The following is a 19,935-nucleotide window of genomic DNA, read 5'->3' as shown; positions in this document are numbered from 1 at the left end:
TCATCATATTTTTCCTGATTTTTTCCAGCTTTTGTTCGTTGTTAAAGACTTTTAATTTTTAATAATTAATAATAATTAATAATTAATAATTAATTTTAATAATTTTTAATTTTTAATAATACTTTTCCTGCTCTGTAACATTTTTCTCAGCGCCATCTTTAAGTCCAAGAGGGGATGTGGACTCATTTTTCCCAATTTTTCCTCTTTTTTTCTCCCATTTTTCCCCAATTTTTCCTCTTTTTTTTTTCCTATTTTTTTCACCAATTTTTTTCCCATTTTTTCCTCATTTTTCCCCAATTTTTTTTGTCTTTTTTTCCCCATTTTTTCTTCATTTTTCCCTCATTTTTTCCCATTTTTTCCTCATTTTTCCTCTTTTTTTCTCAATTTTTTCCCCAATTTTTCCTCTTTTTTTTCCCCATTTATTCCCCAATTTTTTCTGGTTTTTCCCATTTTTTCCCCAATTTTTTCCCATTTTCCCTTTATTTTTTTCCCATTTTTTACTCATTTTTCCCAATTTTTCCCCAATTTTTTCCCATTTTTCCTCATTTTTTCCCCAATTTTTTCCTCATTTTTTCCCTGTTTTTCTCATTTTTTTCTCATTTTTTTCCCCATCTCTTCATGGTTTTTTCCTTAATTTTTTTCTTATTTTTCCCCATTTTTTTTTCAATTTTTCCTCATTTTTTCCCATTTTCCCCCCTTTTTTATCCCATTTTCCCCCCAAATTTTTCCCATTTTTTCCTATTTTTCCTGAGTTTTCCCTTTTTTCCCCCCTTTTTTTCTTTCCTGAGTTTTTCCCTAATTTTCCCATCTTTTCCCAGTTTTTTTCTTCATTTCTTCCAATTTTTTCCTCATTTTTCCCCATTTCCCTCCCATTTTTTCCTATTTTTCCCAGGTTTTTCCCATTTTTTCCCCAATTTTCCCCTCATTTCTCTCCCAATTTCCCTCCCATTTTATTCCAATTTTTCCCCATTTTTTCCCTTCTTTTTCCCCATTTTTTCCCATTTTTTCCCTCATTTTTTCCCTTTTTTCCCCCAATTTTCCCCTCATTTCTCTCCCATTTTATTCCAAATTTTTCCCCATTTTTCCCCATTTTTTCCCTCATTTTTTCCCTTTTTTCCCCCAATTTTCCCCTCATTTCCCTCCCATTTTATTCCAAATTTTCCCCATTTTTTTCCCTCCTTTTTTCCCATTTTTCCCCTCATTTCTCTCCCATTTTATTCCAATTTTTTCCACATTTTTTCCCTTTTTCCCCCATTTTTTCCCCAATTTTCCCCTCATTTCCCTCCCCTGACTTTCTTTGCTACATTTGGGACCCCTCAGGACGACGGTGGCTGCACCCCGAGCACAAACACATCGAGGTCATTCCGACGTCACCCTGACCGACAAGGTGAGCGCACCTGGGGACACCTGGGGACACCTGGGGGGACCTCAGACACACCTGGGGACACCAAAACCACACCTGGACACACCTGGGGACACCTGGGATAGAGAGGATACACCTGGGCACACCTGGGGACACCTGAGATACACCTGGGGACATCTGGGGACACACCTGGGGATACCTGGGGACACCTTGGGGACACACCTGGGGACACCTGGGGGCCCCTGAGATACACCTGGGACACACCTGGGCACACCTGGGGACACCTGAGATACCTGAGATACACCTGGGGACACACCTGGGGACACCTGGGATAGAAGGAACACACCTGGGCACACCTGAGGGTACCTGGGGGGGGTACCTGGGAACATACCTGGGGACACCTGGGATAGAGAGGATACATCTGGGACACACCTGGGGACACCTGGGGACAGCTGGGGACACCTGGGGGTACCTGGGACACACCTGGGATGGAGAGGATACATCTGGAACTCACCTGGGGGGACCTGGGGACATCTGGGGACACCTGGGCACACCTGGGATAGAAGGAACACACCTTATTGGGTTTTGTTTATTGGATGTAGGAGTTCAGATGGGGTAGGGTTGGTTTGTTTAGCTGAGTTTGGGGTGTTTTTGTTAGGTGCAGTTTTCAATTTTTGAAAGTTTTTTTATTGAGTGGTTTTAAGGTGATTTTTAGTAATTGATGGTATAATTTTATTTTGTTTGTAGTTGGTGTATAAAAACGTATATGTTCTATTTATTTAATGTTGTCTTTTTTAGTTTAGGTGTTGATGATAAGTTTGGATTTCTTTCTGTAGTGTGTTTCTTATTAGTTTTACTTCTGGGGACACAGGCATTTATATGGTGGATTTTTAGAGGTATATTTTTGGGGGTGATTTTTTTAACATTTTAGTAGTTTAGATCGATTTTTTATGTTTTTCATTAGGTATTATTTTTTTTTATTGAGTATTGTAATTATGTATTAGTATAAAGGTAGAGCTTTGGGGTTTTTTTTAACTATTGTTTAGGGTTAGTTGAATGGTTTTGAGTTCAGTGCATCGGTCTGATTATTTTTTAATAGTCGGTGTGATTTGTTGTGTGGAGTTCAATAGGGTTGCTTTTTATTTACGTTTAACTTTGCTGATGTGATAAGAACCGTTAGTGACAGAGCATAGCATCTGTTTTTGCCGGTAGTCGGTTGTACGGTGTGGGTTTTGTTTGTGTTACCTGTTTTGGGTTTTTTTTGTTAACGAGATTAAAGTTTTTATTTTGGGGTTGTGATTAAATTAAAAATTTTAGGGCAATTTAGATTTTTGACACGGACGCACTGTGATGAGAGTACATTAGTTGTTTTATGTGGTATTGGTGGTTTAGATAGGGGGAATATTTGTTTTGAAAATTTGTTTTGGTATTGTTAGTTGAAGTGTTTGGATGAGTTGTGTTTCAGTGTTGAATCTTTTTGAGGGGGTTCAGATTTTTTCTAGGTTAAGATTTTTTTTCCCTTGGTTGGTGGAGGTACTGTGATTTTATTGATGATATTGGTGGGAACTTGATGCTGTTTGTTTTTTGGTTATTTTATTTTTAGGAATTTGATTTTTGCAGTAGGCCTGGAAGAGTTCACTTGATTTCAAAACATACTACTTTAATGATATAAAGGTTTCCATATTAACTCCTCAGTGTCTTAGATTTTTTTTCTTATTTAGTTTTTCCAGAATTTATTGATAATTTAGCAATCAAGCAGGGATGGCACCCCGTTCTTGAAAAGATGGCTATGGAAAAACCTGTGTCTAACAACACGTACCTGACGGAGGGCAACAATTTTGCCGTTATTACAGGGCCAAATTCGAGTGGCAAATCAACATTGGCATGGAATGCTGGAGGAGAGGAGTTTCTGGTGGGCTCCCAGTGACATCTGATGGAGTGACTTTGTCTCTTTATGGACTTTTAGATTTGGGTTCTTTTTCCCTTTGAACTGAAGATTGATGAGAGGGAGGCGAGTTTTCTCTCGTTCGGTCTCAGTTTATTTTTTCTTATCAGCATTACAAGGTACAAGGAGCTATGTACACTATGATAGAAAAGGGGTAAAATGGCTAACAAAGATCTTCTTCAAGGTCTTTTATATGTCCATTTACCCAATTAACAGGTGCCAGCTCAATTATTTTTCTTAGTGACCCAATGACCCAACACCTGTGTGCTGCACTGTGACATTTTCTACCCAATCACCTACTACTACCCAAACACCCCTAGGAGAAGAACATGAAGAAGAAAGAAGAAGGACAAGAGACAACACCCTAAATCTTCCATCTTGTCTCCTGTTCTCTAAACTACTTTTTCACCCAGTGATTTAAGAAACTTTCTAATCTACACATTTACACATTTCCTATCTAACTTTAACATTTGGTTTCATGTATCACTATGAAAACATGCACATGAATTTCATATTATATGAAATTCAGTGTTCTCTTGAATCCCAGAACTAAACATTAAAAGCAAGGGCACACAGTCTGTATTTCAGACTCCAACATCTGCCCCTCTCTTTAAAAAAAAAATAAAAAAAAAAATCAACCCAAAGCTTTTCTTTGATTACTTTTCAAGAAGGGTTATTTTTCCTTCACTCATGCCTTATGCACCAACAACAGAACTACTGCTCTGTTCCACAGAACGCTCTACTTCCAGTTTTGAACATTAGTTAACTACTCAAAGCTAGAGAAATAGATCTAGGTTGCTTACTTGACCAGTAGCTTAATTTGTCTAATTGCTCTAAAGTTTCTTCTGAAGTTACTTGAATTGAAAGCTGAGTTGTTATAAATCTCTATCTAAAATTTCAAAAGTCAAACTCTTCACAGTCAGGTGTAACTAAGATTGATATAAGATTACATTAAGATGTTGCCTCTTTGTATAGAGCATGATTTGGAATAACATTCATTATCTCATCTTCATTCTGTTTTAACACAGAAAAATTGGATATTATACAAAAATCTATTTTCACTGAGATAAGGTACACTTTCTTTTGAGTTAACTAAAAGAAGTGATGCAGGTGAAATTGCATCACAAAGTGATCAACAAAATGATACAGCTCAAGGGTGATACCTGATTCACCTTCATATTCAAGGACTTTATCTCTCGTGCAAGATTCTGAATCTTGACACAGTTCACACCATGCTTTAACAAATGAGGCTTTAAAATATCGACTTTCCCACTGTTTCACATGAAACCCAAAGTTCATTGTTCTTGCATGTTGGATCCAAGCTGTTCAGCTGTTAACTGTGGTCTTGATACAGTTCACATCTGCATGCTCGCTCTTCTGCACTTTGGGCTGTCTGCTTGTCTCTGCAGCTGATGAGTTTTCATGTTCTTTGCTAGGAAGTTATTTTTGCTTTGAACCTGTGAATACACAAACATACACTTTCCTCCAAATTATTAATTGAAATAGATTTTTAATCTTCTTGTTTCTGAACTTTTGACCAGAACTTAAGAATTCTCTCTCAAATTTGCCTGAGTACTGTTAGAACAATACTTAATAATTGATGGAACTGGCTTCGTAAAAGACTTGTTTAAAAAGGACTGTTCAAGAATTGTTTGCAATAGATATAAGATCTTTGCGCTTTTTCCAAAAATTTAAAATATATTAGGTTTTTATACTTCCGAGGCATAGCCTTGGTCCCCCCCTTTTATCACAGAATATTCCCAATTATCACAGAATATTCCAAATTATCACAGAATATTCCCAATATTTTTCTCAATATATTTCCCAATTATTCCAGGACATATGGGGACAGTATAAAATCCATAGGATTAAAAGTGGAAAATGAAAAGAAATAAATTCAAATAAAAGCTCCCAGCCCGTTATTAACCAAATCCATCGTTAATTTGAATCCCTGGAATTTAGGTTGGATGAAGTTTGGAACATTCTGGTCTAGAACCTTCCAATTTAAACCATTCCACGATTTTACATCATTCTCAATCCCTCTGCCTTTCCAAAATTCCCTTCTTTTTATATTTTCATTTCCAGGAGCAGCTTGTGCGCCAAGCTGAGGCTTCAGCAGCCAAAAAAACACTGGAAAAGGAATAATTCCAATTCTTTTTTGGAAGAAAATCGAGATTTTCTTCTCTCCATTTTCCTTTTCTGGAAGGATTTGAGGGGCTGAAAACCCTCCCAGGCTTGAGGGAGCCTCCTCAGGGTCATCTCAGCTCTCCTGTTTTTATTCTGAACTTTGTATTAAGTGTTCTCTTCACAATAAAGAACAAAACAATTCTTTTTCAGCTCGAGAAGCAAGGACAAGCATTTCAAAACACAGAGAAAAAAAATGAATGTGAATCTCGGTGAATCCAAGAGAGAAAAAAAGGAGGAAGGGATTTCATAACCTCAAGGTGTGGTTGGATAATTAATCCTGATATAAAAATGGGCCAAAACTTATAAAAATGAGAAAATAAAAACCTAATTCAGCTTTTTGAGCTGTCCAGTCTCTGTTCTGGGTCATCCTCTCAAGGCCTCGCTCTGAGGGCCCAGGGATGGGCCAGAGCCTCTGCTGAGGCCTGGGTGAGGTGAGTCCATCAAAATGGGATGGATCCCATTATCCCATGGATCCCATTATCCCATGGATCCCATCCCAATATCCCATGGATCCCATTATCCCATTAATCCCATTATCCCATGGATCCCGTTATCCCATGGATCCCATCCCATTATCCCATGGATCCCATCCCATTATCCCATGGATGGGATGCCCATACCTCAGGGTGGAATGGCAGGAGCTCCCTCATGGTGGTGAGGCGGGAGCCCCCTCAGAGCAAAAAGGTGTTTATCCCCTCAGGGCAGAGGCGCAAATCCCCTCACGGAAGATGCGCGGGCCCCATCAAGGCAGAGGTGGGAGCCCCCTCAGGAGAAAAAGGCGCGAGGCCCCTCACGGAAGAGGCGCGAATCCCCTCAGGACAGAGGCAGGAGCTCCCTCATGGCGGCAAGGCGCGAGCCCCCTCAGGGCAAAAAGACGCGAATCCCCTCAGGACAGAGGGGCGAATCCCTTCACGGAAGATGCGCGGGCCCCCTCACGGCAGAGGCGCGAGCCCCCTCAGGACAGAGAGGCGTGAGCCCCCTCATGGCGGCGACGCTCGAGTCCCCTCAGCCCCCTCATGGGATCGGCTGAGGGCCGGGAGCGCGAGGAACCCTTGGAGGATCGATGGGTGCCGAAACCCCCTCAGGACGTCTGATCATGGCCGAAGGTCGTGAAACTCAGAGTCTACCGGAGCTGAAACCCTTCAGGTAACTGCTGAGGCGGCTGTAATAATTAGTGGTGTGTGATAAACCCCTCAGAGGGTTTGCTGAGGGCTGGGTGGGATGAGAGGTCTGAAAGCCTCACGGGTGTGCTGAGGGCTCTGAAATCCTTCATGGGTCTGCTGAGTGGGCTGGAACATCTCCCGGGTGTGCTGAGACCCTCTCGGGTGTGCTGAGGGTGCTGAGACCCCTCCCGGGTGTACCGAGACCCTTCCCGAGTGTACAGAGACCCCTCCCGGGTGTACCGAGACCCCTCCCGGCTGCTCTGAGGGTGCTGAGACCCCTCCCGGGTGCACCGAGACCCCTCCAGTGTGTACCGAGACCCCTCCCGGCTGTACTGAGGCTGCTGAGACCCCTCCCGGGTGTCCTGAGGGTGCTGGAACCTCTCCCGGGTGCTCTGAAACCCATCCCGGGTGTACCGAGACCCCTCCCGGGTGTGCTGAGACCTTCCCGGATCTGCTGGGACCCCTCCCGGGTGTTCTGAGGGTACTGAGACCCCTCCCGGGTGTGCCGAGACCCCTCCCGGCTGTACTGAGGCTGCTGAGACCCCTCCCGGCTGCTCTGAGACCCCTCCCGGGTGTGCTGAGACTCCTCCTGTGTGTGCTGAGGGTGCTGAGACCCCTCCTGTGTGTGCTGAGGGTGCTGAGACCCCTCCCGGGTGTGCCGAGACCCCTCCAGGGTGTGCTGAGGATGCTGGAACCTCTCCTGGGTGCTCTGAGACCCCTCCCGAGGGTGGCCGAGGGTGCTCAGACCCCTCTCGGGCGTGCTGAGGCCCCTCCCGGGTGTGCTCAGACCCCTCCTGGATGTACCGAGACCCCTCCCGGGTGCTCTGAGACCCCTCCCGGGTGCTCTGAGGATGCTGGAACCTCTCCCGGGTGTACCGAGACCCCTCCCGGGTGTCCTGAGACCCCTCCCGGGTCTGCTGAGACCCTCTCGGGTGTACCGAGACCCCTCCCGGGTGTGCTGAGGGTGCTCAGACCCCTCCTGTGTGTGCTGAGACCCCTCCCGGGTGTCCTGAGGGTGCTGGAACTCCTCCCGGGTGCTCTGAGACCCCTCCCGGCTGCTCTGAGGGTGCTGAGACCCCTCCCGGGTGTGCTCAGAGCCCTCCCGGGTGTGCTGAGACCCCTCCCGGGTGTGTTGAGGGTAGTGAGACCCCTCCCGGGTGTACCGAGACCCCTCCCGGGTGTACTGAGGGTGCTGGAACCTCTCCCGGGTGCTCTGAGACCCCTCCCGAGGGTGGCCGAGGGTGCTCAGACCCCTCCCGGCTGCTCTGAGGGTGCTGAGACCCCTCCCGGGTGTTCCCAGTCCCCTCCCGGCTGTTCTGAGGCTGCTGCAGCCGCTCCGGCCCCTCTGGCCGAGCCTCCCGGATCCTCTCCCGGCCGATCCCCCCGGGGCTTTGCGCGGGAACGCGTGAGGGGCGCGCGGCGCTCCCTGAGGGGCGGCCGGGCTCCCTCCATCTTGTGAGCCCCGTCCCGCCCGCTTCCTCCCTCCCTCCCTCCTCCCTCCCTCCTCCCTCCTCCTCCTCCTCCTCCTCCTCCTCCTCCTCCTCCTCCTCGTCATTGTCTGCGAGCGGCGGCGGCGGCGCTTATAAGGCGGCGGGCATTGCCCGGATGTGAGCGGCAGGCGATGCGGCTGCCCGGGCGGGATGCGATCGGCCGCGGCTCGGCGGGGGAGGCCGCGCTGCTGAGCCGGAGGAGGCGGCGGGCGCTGCTCTAAACTTGGATCAAGTTGGGGAAAACGGGCGGCCCCGCGCTCCCCCGAGGGGGGAGTCGCTTGCTTTTGCTTTTGCTTTTTTATTTTTGTGGTGGTTTTTTCAGGATTTGGGTGTTTTTTGGGTTTTTTTTTTGGTTGTTTTGGAAGGACGAGGAAAAGGGGCAAGTCCCCGAGAGCCGCGGCGCACCATGTGTCTGTAAAAACAATAGCGCAAAAGTTACCGGACCTTCTTTTTTATTTTTTTTTTAAATGTTTTTTCCTTGGTTTTAAATTTTTTTAAATTTTTTTAATCTAATTTATTTTTTTTTTTTTTGGTGGCTGGGCCCTTCCCCAAATCCCAACAAAGCCAGGTGTAGTGTGCCTGTAAAGCTGTGGAATAACCCGGAGCAGGACTGACACTTTCCCTACTTTTTGGTGGTTTTGGAGGGTCACACACGTGTGAGACAATAAAGCACTTTGGCAGAAGATTCCTCTCTTTTTATTTTGATTATTTTGATTTTTTTTTAAACCCCCCTTGGAATATTGTGAACATATTTGTGGCCATTTAAGGTAAAGTTCCGATTTGCTGTTAGACTAACTTGTCTGTGTTTTTTATTATTTTTATTTTTATTTTTTTTTGCTTTCATTTTTTTGATTGAAATTGTCGATCCCGATGTGTTATTTAAAAAAAAAAAAGAGAAAAAGAAAAAAAAAAGTGCAAGTTCCGGGCTGTGTAAATCTATACATTGTATATATATCTATACATTGCATCGACACGTGTGGGAGAGGACTCGCCGCTTGATTTCCTAGCGGAAAATGAACTCCAAGGAGTTCTTTTTTTCCTGCTGTCCGGCCTGGGGGGGTGGAAAAGAGGGAATAAAAGTGGAAAAAAGAGGGGTGGGAAAGGCCGGCAGCATCCCTAAAAAACTCCCGGATAAATCCAAGGGGCTTCTTCGCAAAGTTTGAAAAAAAAAGCTGAGTTTTGGTGTGCTGAGATCCGAAACAAAGGCAGATTTTAGCTGACAAAAAGAACAAGAATTAAAAAGGTGAAGCTTAAATCTCCCATCCCAAAAAGCAGAAAAAAAAAAGAGGGTTTTAAAAAACAAAACCTGGAATTATTTTGGCGTCACGTGCCCCGTCTAAACGCTGTTGGCCATGTGTGCGCGCCAGCCGGGAGAATCCAACGTGGAATCCTTGGAAAAGTGGCTGGGAAACGAGCTGGGAGCTCCATGAGCGGCGGCCGAGGGTAGGGAGAGAGATGAAGATGAGGAAGGGAGGGAATCGACTTCTTCCCGGCCTCAACTCCGCGATCTTTTCCCCCCTTTTTTAGTTTTTTACTTTGATTTTTCTTTTCCCCCTTCCTGCCTTCCCCTCCCCCCGGGCGCTGCCTCCGCACAGGCCCCGGGAGCTGGAGGGTTCTCCAGGCCTTCTCCCCCCTCTTCATCTTCCTCTTCTTCTCCTCCTCCTCCTCCTCCTCCCGGCAAATTAGGAATCGGGGCTAATTGTCCCCCGCTTCCCCCTCCTCCTCCCTTTCCCGGAACCTGCACTTCGCCGCTCGCCAGGGCTTTTTTTTGGGGCTGCTTTGGATTATTTTGGGCTGCTTTGGATTATTTTTTTTGTGTTTTTTTAATTTTTTTGTTTTTTAATTTTTTTGTGTGTTTTTTTTAATTTTTTTGTGGTTTTTAAAAAATTTTTTTGTGGTTTTTTTTTTAAATTATTTTGTGTTTCTTTTCAATTTTTTTGGTGTTTTTTTATTTTTTTGGTGTTTTTAATTTTTTTGGTGTTTTTTAAATTTTTTTAAAATTTTTAACATTTTTTTGCGGGGTGTTTTTTAATTTTTTTTGTATTTTTTAATTTTTTTGGGGGGGGGTATTTTTTATATTTTTTTTGGCTGGTTTTTATTTTTTTTGGGTTTTTTTTTTTTGTTTTTTGTGGTTTTTAAATTTTTTGTGTTTTTAATTTTTTGTGGTTCTTTAATTTTTTGTGTTTTTTGATTTTTTTGTGTTTTTTTAATTTTTTGTGCTTTTTATTTTTTGTGGTTTTTTATTTTTTGTGGTTTTTTATTTCATTTGGGTATTTTTTATTTTTTTTGTATTTTTTAATTTTCTTGTGTTTTTTTAAATTTTTTTGTGTATTAACTTTTTTTGTGTGGTTTTTTTTGTATTTAATTTTTTGGGGGGTATTTTTTATTTTTTTTTAGTATTTTTTTTATTTTTTGTGTATTTTAAATTTTTTTGTGTATCTTTAATTTTTCTGTGTATTTTTATTTTTTTGTGTATTTTTAATTTTTTTTGTATTTTTTAATTTTTTGTGTATTTTTTTCTATTTTTAAATTTTTTTCTATTTTTAAATTTTTTTCTATTTTTCAATTTTTTTGTGCTTTTTAAATTTTTTTGCTTTTTTTTTGGTGTGCATTTTAAACTTTTTTGCTATTTAAAATTTTTTTTTGTATATTTTTAATTTTTTTTTTTATGTTTCATATTTTTTTATGTGGTTTTTTTTTTCCTCCTCTCTCTCAGCCCTTTCTTCCCATGAAAAAAGCAGAAAAAGGGGGAAAAATAAAAGTTGTGAGAGGACATTTGCAGTTTTTCCTTGGGAATCCTCATTTGTTCCTACTTGAACCTCCTGTTGCATAAATGATTCCCCACCAGAGAACCTTGAATTTTTATTTCCTCCTCCAGATTCGCCTTTAAAAATTGAATTTCCTCGGGTTTGGCTCTTTTATTTTTATTATTTTTCCTCTTATTATTGCTTTTTCCCTATTTTTTTTTTTTCATTTTTCCTGCCTTTCCATCTTATTTTTTTTTCCCTTTTTCTTTTCAACCACCCCAACCCTTTTTTTCCCTGCTTAAAAAATCCAGATCCGAGTGTTTCCTGCCGAGCTCGGGGTTTCTGATTGCGCTTATTTCCATCTTTCTAGGTTTGTGTGATTTTGCTAAAAATGCATCACCAACAGCGAATGGCTGCCTTAGGGACGGACAAAGAACTCAGTGATTTACTGGATTTCAGCGCGGTAAGAAATTAACAACAGCTGCAAAACAAACCCCCCCAAAAAACACCAAAAAAAACCAATAAAAAAATCAAAATATCTCCTAACAACAAAAAAATCCAGCCAAAAATAAAATAAACTTCAAGCACCTCGAGCAAATCGGAATCAGCAGCTCGAGAAATATCGATTTCACTTCAAAACAACCAAAAAAATTCAATCCAAAGTGGAAATATTTGGAATTTTTCCCATTCTTCGCCATGGGAGATGCAGGAGCGTTCTCAGCTCGGTTTCCTGGCTCCTTCCTGCCAAAAAAACAACGCCCCAAAAAAAAAAAACCCCAAACCCTGCTGGTTCCTCAGCCATAATTGCACTTTTATCTAATTAATGGCTAACGAGCCGCCGATATTCTCATTTCCCTCATCGCCTCCTTTCCATTTTACCGCATGGAAAGTGCAAAGAAATCCAGGAGTTCCCAACTTTTCCCTGGGCTCCGCTTTTCCGCCCTTCAAAGCAGAGGAGGGGAATTTTGGGTTGAAAAAGGGCAATTTTGGCTTTCCCCCTCCTTTTCCCGGCCGCGTGCACTTGTCGAGTTTTGTCAGGCTCCCCCCCTCCCCCTCCAACCCCTTCCTCTTCCTCCCCACCCCCCAAAATGTCAGGAATATCTCTCCATCCACTCCGCTATTTATTTTAGGGAAGAGCTTTTCCCTGCAGGAGACAAATCCGCTCCTCCAGCCCCTCCAGCCCTCCCCCAGCTCCCCTCCCTTGCTTTTCCCGTCCTCTCTCCGCGTTCCGGCGCCGCTTTTGCCGAGGGATGGCTCGGGGAAGTTTGGCCAGGAATCGTCCCCCTCCGCTCTCCTCTCGGCGCTTTTCCCATTCGCTCCCGGCGTTTTCGCAGCCTCTGACTCAGGGAAGGTGCGGATTTCAGTGGGGAAAGGGAGAAACCAATTAGGCTGGGAATAAACGCTGGGAAGAGAGAGAGAGAGAGGAAGAGGAGGGAGGGAGAGGGGGCGAGGAGCGAGCCTGAGCTTCCAATCGCTCGCCGCCAAGAGACGGAATGAGAATTTAGGGCAGGTGGCACCAGCAATTCTTCTTCTTCTTCTTCCCATTATTATTATTATTATTATTATTATTATTATTATTATTATTATTATTATTAATTGGAATTCCCACATGCCGGGAAAATCCTGCAGCAGGATGGAAACGGACGTTGCCGCGTCGATGACCAAGGTTGAGACGCGTCCCAACTTTTTTTTTTTTGATTTTTTATTTTTTTTTTTTTTTTTTAACGTGGGGGGAAGAAAAAAGGAGCCATCCTCATTTCCCAAGCTCAGAGAGGACAGATTGGTTCCCAGGATTGATTCCTGGGGAAAAAACCGGGAATGTCGAGGGGAGGGGAGGAATCTGGACTCCTCTGATGGTGTCAGGGAAGAGAAACTCCCCAGGAATGCGCCAACAACTTGGATTTGGGGAATAATTCCTGCTTTTCCATCAATGATCCCTCTTTGTTTTGTTTCCCTTGGATTTTTAGATGTTTTCACCTCCTGTGAGCAGCGGGAAGAACGGACCAACTTCCCTGGCGAGTGGACACTTCACTGGCTCCAGTATGTAACCTTAATTACATTAATTATTGATAATATTTCATTAATTGGTTCCTCTTGGTGCATCCCTGCTGGAAATGTTGGGATTTGTTTGTTTATCCCTGGGCTTTACCTTTGTTGTGGTGCTTTAATCTCCGAGCGGGAGCGGATTCGTGGGGATTGCTGCGGAATTACTGCCGAGCGCCGCTTCCTATTCCCCTTTTTATTATTAGCATTATTAATTATTATTATTATTATTATTGTTATTGCTGAGTGCAGCTTCTTATTCCCATTTTTTATTATCATTATTATATTTATATTTATATTTATATTTATATTTATTTATTTTTATTTTTATTTTTATTTATTATTATTTTTATTATTATTATTATTGCTGAGTGCTGGTTCTTATTCCCATTATCATTATTATTACTATTATTATTATTATTTCTATTATTATTATTTCTATTATTATTATTATTGCTGGACACTGGTTCTTATTCTCATTTTTTAGTATTATTATTATCATTATATTTATTATTATTATTTTTATTACTTTTATTATTTTTATTATTATTATTACTATTAAGCACCGGTTCTTATTCTCATTTTTTATCCTTATTATCATCATCATCATCACTATTATTATTATCATTATTAATTATTATTATTATTATTGTTGTTGTTGTTATTCCCACAAACCTGGGATGTTCTCAGAACATTCTCATTTCTTTCTGATTTGATTTTTCTATAAAAACCCCCCTGGATTTCTCCCCCTCTTCCTTGAAATAATTCCGGTTTTCCAGCAGATTCCTCTTTTTCCTTGGAAAAACATTCCCTGAGTGCTTTAAAACCTTGGAAAATTTCATTTTTATTCCCAATTCCAAAACCTTTCTTTGTTTGTGTGGGGAGGGGAAAAAAAATCTCTTGTGTGGAAATGAATTTTGTGCTTTGGAATCCGAGAAAGCCGAGGCTGCGACAAATCAACAAAATAAAATAAAATGAAATAAAATAAAATAAAATAAAATAAAATAAAATGAAATAAATTAAAATAAAATAAAATAAAATAAAATTAAAATAAAGTAAAATAAAATTGAAATAAAATAAAATAAATTAAATTAAATTAAATTAAATAATTTGCGGAATTTGCTTTTCCCAGCTCAATCCTCTCCTAAATTCCAGTTTTTTCCTTCCCAGAGCAGGATTTGTGCCTGGAATTTGCTTTTCCCAGCTCAATTCTCACCTAAATTCGGTTTTTTCCTTCCCAGAGCAGGATTTGAGCTCAGAATTTGCTTTTAAATTTGATTTTTCCGGCTCAATCCTCTCTTAAATTCCAGTTTTTTCCTTCCCAGAGCAGGATTTGTGCCTGGAATTTTCTTTTAAATTTGATTTTTGTGGCTCAATCCTCACCTAAATTCCAGTTTTTTCCTTCCCAGAGTCGGATTTGAGCTCGGAATTTGCTTTTAAATTTGATTTTTCCCGCTCAATTCTCACCTAAACTTTGGATTTTCCTTCCCAGAGCAGGATTTGAGCTCAGAATTTGATTTTCCCAGCTCAATCCTCTCCTAAATTCCCGTTTTTTCCATCCCACAGTCGGATTTGTGCTCGGAATTTGATTTTAAATTTGCTTTTTCCAGCTCAATCCTCTCTTAAATTCCACATTTTCCTTCCCAGAGCAGGATTTGAGCTCAGAATTTGCTTTTAAATTTGATTTCTCTGGCTCAATCCTCTCCTAAACTCCACTTTCCCTCCTTTTATTCCCATTTAAACTCCCCAAAATCCCAACCTTTGCATTCCCATCCCCATTTTTCTCCTTTCCCAGCAGAATTCCCGAATTTTCCCGGATTTTTAACTCCCACGGGGCCGGATCCGAATCCTCTCCGCTCTTTATTTGTTTTCAGCGCAGACAAATCAATTTGTCGCGCTCCGAACAGCGCGAAACATTCCGGAGTTCAAGGGAACAATTCCAGCTCCGGAATCCTTCGGATCCGGGAGGAAAAACGGGAAAAAGGGGGGAAAAAAGCCATTAAATCCCAGTTAATTCTGGGAATTTGGGAATAAAGGGATGGAAAATGCTTCAAACAACACCCGAACTCCACTGGAGACGGAATTCCTGGAGAATTCCCGGAGAATTCCCAGAGAATTCCCAGAGAATTCCCAGAGAATTCCTGGAGAATTCCCGGCCTCAACGGCACCGAGCTTCGGGAAAAGGGGAAAAACGAGGGAACTTTTCCCGGGATTCATCCTGGAAATTTGGATTCCTAAAAAATTTGGGAGTTCATTTAGAGATACAAAAATAAAATTAAAAAAATCCAAATAATTCCCAAATAATCCCAAATTGGGAAATAAATCAGGATGAGATCCCAGAAAAACCTGGATTTTCCTCCAGGAGACGATTCCGGAATTTTTCAGGATTCAGTTCCGAGAATTCCTGGATTTATCCCTGGAATTTCATCCTGGAATTTCTCCCCTGGATGTTTTAGGCTGAGCTTAAAATCTTTAAAACCAGATTTAGAGATAAAAATAAAATAAAAATCCAAATCCAAAGGAGAATTCCCAGATAATCCCAAACTGGGAAATAAATTGGGATGGGATCCGAGAAAAACCTGGATTTTCCTCCAGGGGATGGAATTCCTGGAATTTTATCCCTGGAATTTCATCCTGGAAGTTTTAGGCTGAGTTTAAAAATCTTTAAAATCCAAAGGAGAATTCCCAAATAATCCCAAATTGGGAAATAAATCGGGATGAGATCCCAGAAAAACCTGGATTTTCCTCCAGGAGACGATTCCTGAATTTTTCAGGATTCAGTTCCGAGAATTCCTGGATTTATCCCTGGAATTTCATCCTGGAATTTCTCTCCTGGAAGTTTTGAGCTGAGTTTAAAATCTTTAAAACCAGATTTAGAGATAAAAAAAAATAAAATAAAAAAATCCAAATCCAAAAATTTTGAATTTTTTTTTTTCATTTTTCAAGGTGAAAATTCCATAAAAATCGGATTTTTTTTCCATGTTTTTCCGGTGAGAAATTCCTAAAAAAAAAATGGGGTATTCCATAAAATCCCGGATTTTCAGGATAGGAATTCCAAGGAAAAGAAGAGGGAAAAAAAATTGGGAATTTTTAGGATTTTTTTGGATTTTTTAATGGTATTTTTGAAGATGCAAATTCCATAAAAATCCAATTTTTCCATGTTTTTTGAGTGGGAAATTCTTCAAAAAATGGGATTTGTTTGAGCTTTTTTTTTTAGGGAATTTGGGGAAAAACAGGGAAAAATTGTGGGAAAAGTGAGGAGGAAAAATGGGGAAAAAATGGGAAAAAACTTGGGATAAAAATGGGGAAAAGTGAGGAAAAAAATGGGAAAAATTCTGGAAAAAGTGCAGGAAAATGGGAAAAAATGGGAAAAATTGTGGAAAAAATGGAAAAAATTGGAAAAAATTGGGAAAAATATGGAAAAAATGGGGAAAATGGGAAAAAATTGGGATAAAAATGGGGAAAAGTGAGGAAAAATTGTGGGGAAAATGGAAAAAATGGGAAAAACTGGGGAAAAAATAAGAATTTGTGGGAAAATTGGGAAAAATGGGGGAAAATGGGAAAAATGTGGGAAAAGTGAGGAAAAAAATGGGAAAAATTATGGAAAAATGGGGAAAAAATGGAAAAAATTGTGGAAAAAATGAAGGAAAAAATGGAGCTAAAATAAGAAAAAAATCTGGGGAAAATGGGGGAAGTATGGGAAAAAATCAGGAAAAAATGGGGAAAATGTGGAAAAATGGGAAAAAATGGGAAAAAATTGTGGAAAAATGGGGAAAATGTGGGGAAAAAGGGGAAAATTGTGGAGAAAATGGGGAAAAATGGAGCAAAAATAAGAAAAAATTCTGGGAAAAATGGGGAAAAATCAGGGGAAAATGGGAAAAAATTGTGGGAAAAATGGGGAAAATGTGGGAAAAAATAGAAAAAAATGGGAAAAATTGTGGAAAAAATGGAGGAAATGGGAAAAAATCAGGAAAAAATGGGGAAAATGTGGGAAAAATGGGGAAAATTGTGGAGAAAATGGGGAAAAAATGTAGCAAAAATAAAAAATTCTGGGAAAAATCAGGAAAAAATGGGAAAAAATTGTGGGAAAAATGGGGGTAAATGGGAAAAAATGGGAAAAAATGGGGAAAAAATGGGGAAAATGTGGGAAAAAATAGAAAAAAATGGGAAAAATTGTGGGGAAAATGCGGAAAAAAATGGAGCAAAAATAAGAAAAAATTCTGGGAAAAATGGGGAAAAAATGGGGAAAAATCAGGAAAAAATGGGAAAAAATTGTCGGAAAAATGGGGAAAATTGTGGAAAAAATGGAGGAAATGTGGAAAAAAATGGGAAAAAATTGTGGAAAAAACGGGAAAAAATGGATTTTCTCCCTTCCCTTCAAATTTTTGGGAGGAGTTTTTTGTGATTCCCTGAAATGAAAATTTTTCCCGCTTGGATCGACTTTTCCCCCAAAGAATTCCCCGGCTCGGTCACATTTGCCAAATTTCCCATTTTTTATTTGAAATCTTTTCATCCAAATCCCCATTTTTTGTTTTTTTTTTGTTATTTCTATTTAAAGATTGAAATTTTCCCTTGGTTTTGGAGCATCTGTTGGTTTCGATACTGTGTGGGTGGGAACAGAATCCCAGAAAAAAAACGGGAATTTTTTATCCTCACCCGGAAAAAAAAACCAGAAAAAAATGAAATAAAAATCAAATTAAATAAAAATCCCTAAAAATCCTGATTTTTTTAGGAAATTCCAATGAATCCAAAGGGATTTTTGGGTTTTTTTGTTTATTTGGAGCAGGATTTTCTGGATTCTTTGATTATCCCCCAAAAAATCCTGGAAATCCTTGGGAAAACATTTTGGAATCTCTCAGGTGAGGCACAGCTGAGATATTAATTTATCAAATAATAATAAATAAATAGTTTAATTTAAGAATATAAATTATGTTATTATATATAATCTATACTACTTATTATATATATATTTTCATACATTTAAATTTATTTCATATACATTTATATTTTTTATTTTACGCATAATTATAACATAATAAATAATATATATTATATTATGTTATATTATATTATATTATATTATATTATATTATATTATATTATATTATATTATATTATAATATATTAATTACGTATAATTAAATAATATAAATTTCTTTTATAAATTAATAATAAATTAAATAATTACATTGAATAATAGAAATTACATTTTTATATATAATATAATTTATACTATTTACTTTATATATATTTATTTTATATTTATTTATAATATAATAAAGAATATATGTTATATTGTTATATATAAATAATATAAATTATATATAATTAAATAATATAAATTTCTTTGGATATCCCAAAGAATTCCCAAAAAATTCTGAAAAAAATCCTGAAGAATTCCTAGAAAATTCCTAAAAAATTCCCAAAAAATTCTGAAAAAAATTTTGAAGAATTCCCAAGAAATGCCAAAAAGATTCCCGAAGAATTCCCAAGGAATTCATAAAAAATTTCCAAAAAATTCACCAAGAATTCCCCAAAAATTCCCAAAGAATTCCCAAAGAATTCACAAAGAATTCCCAAAAAACTCCTAAAAAAAATCTCAAAGAATTCCCAAAAAATGCCCAAATAATTCCCAAGGAATTCACAAAAAATTCCCAAAGAATTCCCAGAAAATTCCAAAAAAAATCCCAAAGAATTCCCAAAAAATTCCGAAAAAAATCCCAAAGAACTCCCAAAAAAATCCCTTGGGAACCACGGAACAATCGAATCTCTCCTACAAACAATTCCGCTTGTAGGCTACAACATTTCCTGTACAATTCCCCAAATAAAAGGGATTTTCCCAAGTTTTTCCGGGATAAAAAGGGTGCAGGAAAAACCGGAACACACCAGGAACGCCTGGCGGGAAAAAACCCCGGGAAAAATTTCCCTTCCCGTTGTTTTTTTGGGATCGAGATCGGAAATTCGGGATTCAACGGGAAAACTCTCCGGGTGAATTCCCGGGGTTGAGGTGCTGGAAACGAAAAGGTGTTGGAAAAGCAGACGATTGTTCATTTCTCATCGGTTGTGGCCGGTTGTCGCCGGTTGTGGTTGGTTGTTGTCAGTTGTTGTTGGTTGTTGCCGGTTCTTGCCGGTTGTAGCCGGTTCTTGCTGGTTGTTGCCGGTTCTTGCCGGTTGTCACCAGTTATCGCCGGTTGTTGCCGGTTGTCGCCGGTTATCACCGGTTGTTGCCGGTTGTCGCCGGTTGTAGCCGCTCGTTGCCGGTTGTCACCGGTTGTTGTTGGTTGCTGTCGGTTGTCGCTGGTTGTTGCCAGTTGTTCCCGGTTGTTGCCGGTAGTCGCCGGTTGTTCCCGGTTGTTATCGGTTGTCGCCGGTTGTTGCCGCTTGTTGTTGGTTGGTCCGGTTGTTGCCAGCTGTTGCCGGTTGTTCTTGATTGTTGCCGGTTGTTGCCAGTTGTCGCCGGTTGTTACTGGTTGTTCCCGGTTGTCATCGGTCGTTGTCTGTTGTTGCCGGTTGTAGCCGGTTGTTACTGCTTGTCGCTGGTTCTTGTCAGTTCTTGGTTGTTGTCGGTTGTGCCCGGTTGTTGACAGTCGTTTTCGGTTGTTTCCGGTTGTTCCCGGTTGTCGCTGGTTCTTGCCGCTTGTTGCCGGTTGTTCCCAGTTATTCCCAGTTGTTGCTGGTTGTCACCGGTTGTCACCGGTTATCACCAGTTGTTGCCGGTTGTTCCCAGTTGTTCCCAGTTGTTGCCGGTTGTCGCCGGTTGTCACCGGTTATCACCAGTTTTCGCCAGTTGTAGCCGGTTGTAGCTGGTTGTTCCCGGTTGTTCCCGGTTGTAGCCGGTTCTTGCCGGTTGTTCCCGGTTGTAGCCGGTTCTTGCCGGTTGTTCCCGGTTGTAGCCGCCTGTATCCGGTTGTAGCCGGGTTTTGGGAGTTTTTGGGATTGTTGTTGTTGTGGGAAAGCGGGAGAGCTTCAGGTGTTGCTTCTGTGTTCAGAGCTTGAT

The 19,935-nt window shown here is 40.5% G+C and overlaps 1 protein-coding gene and 1 long non-coding RNA gene across 2 annotated transcripts in view; one reads left to right on the top strand and one right to left on the bottom strand.

The window, feature by feature from the left end:
* Positions 1 to 9,448: 9,448 nt before the first annotated feature.
* Positions 9,449 to 12,940, top strand: LOC131592358 (uncharacterized). The gene is made up of 3 exons (XR_009280591.1): positions 9,449 to 9,591; positions 11,266 to 11,358; positions 12,863 to 12,940. It is a non-coding gene; the product is annotated as an uncharacterized LOC131592358 (long non-coding RNA).
* Positions 12,941 to 18,985: 6,045 nt separating this feature from the next.
* Positions 18,986 to 19,935, bottom strand: part of LOC131592126 (netrin receptor DCC-like) — a 63,756-nt gene continuing 62,806 nt past the window's right edge. Inside the window, 2 exon segments of the mRNA XM_058863409.1 lie at positions 18,986 to 19,611; positions 19,713 to 19,835. Coding sequence (XP_058719392.1) covers positions 18,986 to 19,611; positions 19,713 to 19,835 — 749 coding nt within the window.

The sequence above is a fragment of the Poecile atricapillus genome, chromosome W (genome assembly GCF_030490865.1).
Source record: "Poecile atricapillus isolate bPoeAtr1 chromosome W, bPoeAtr1.hap1, whole genome shotgun sequence".
NCBI lineage: Eukaryota > Metazoa > Chordata > Aves > Passeriformes > Paridae > Poecile > Poecile atricapillus.
Note: the sequence above shows the minus strand (reverse complement) of the source record. Positions and strands in the feature narration are given on the sequence as shown.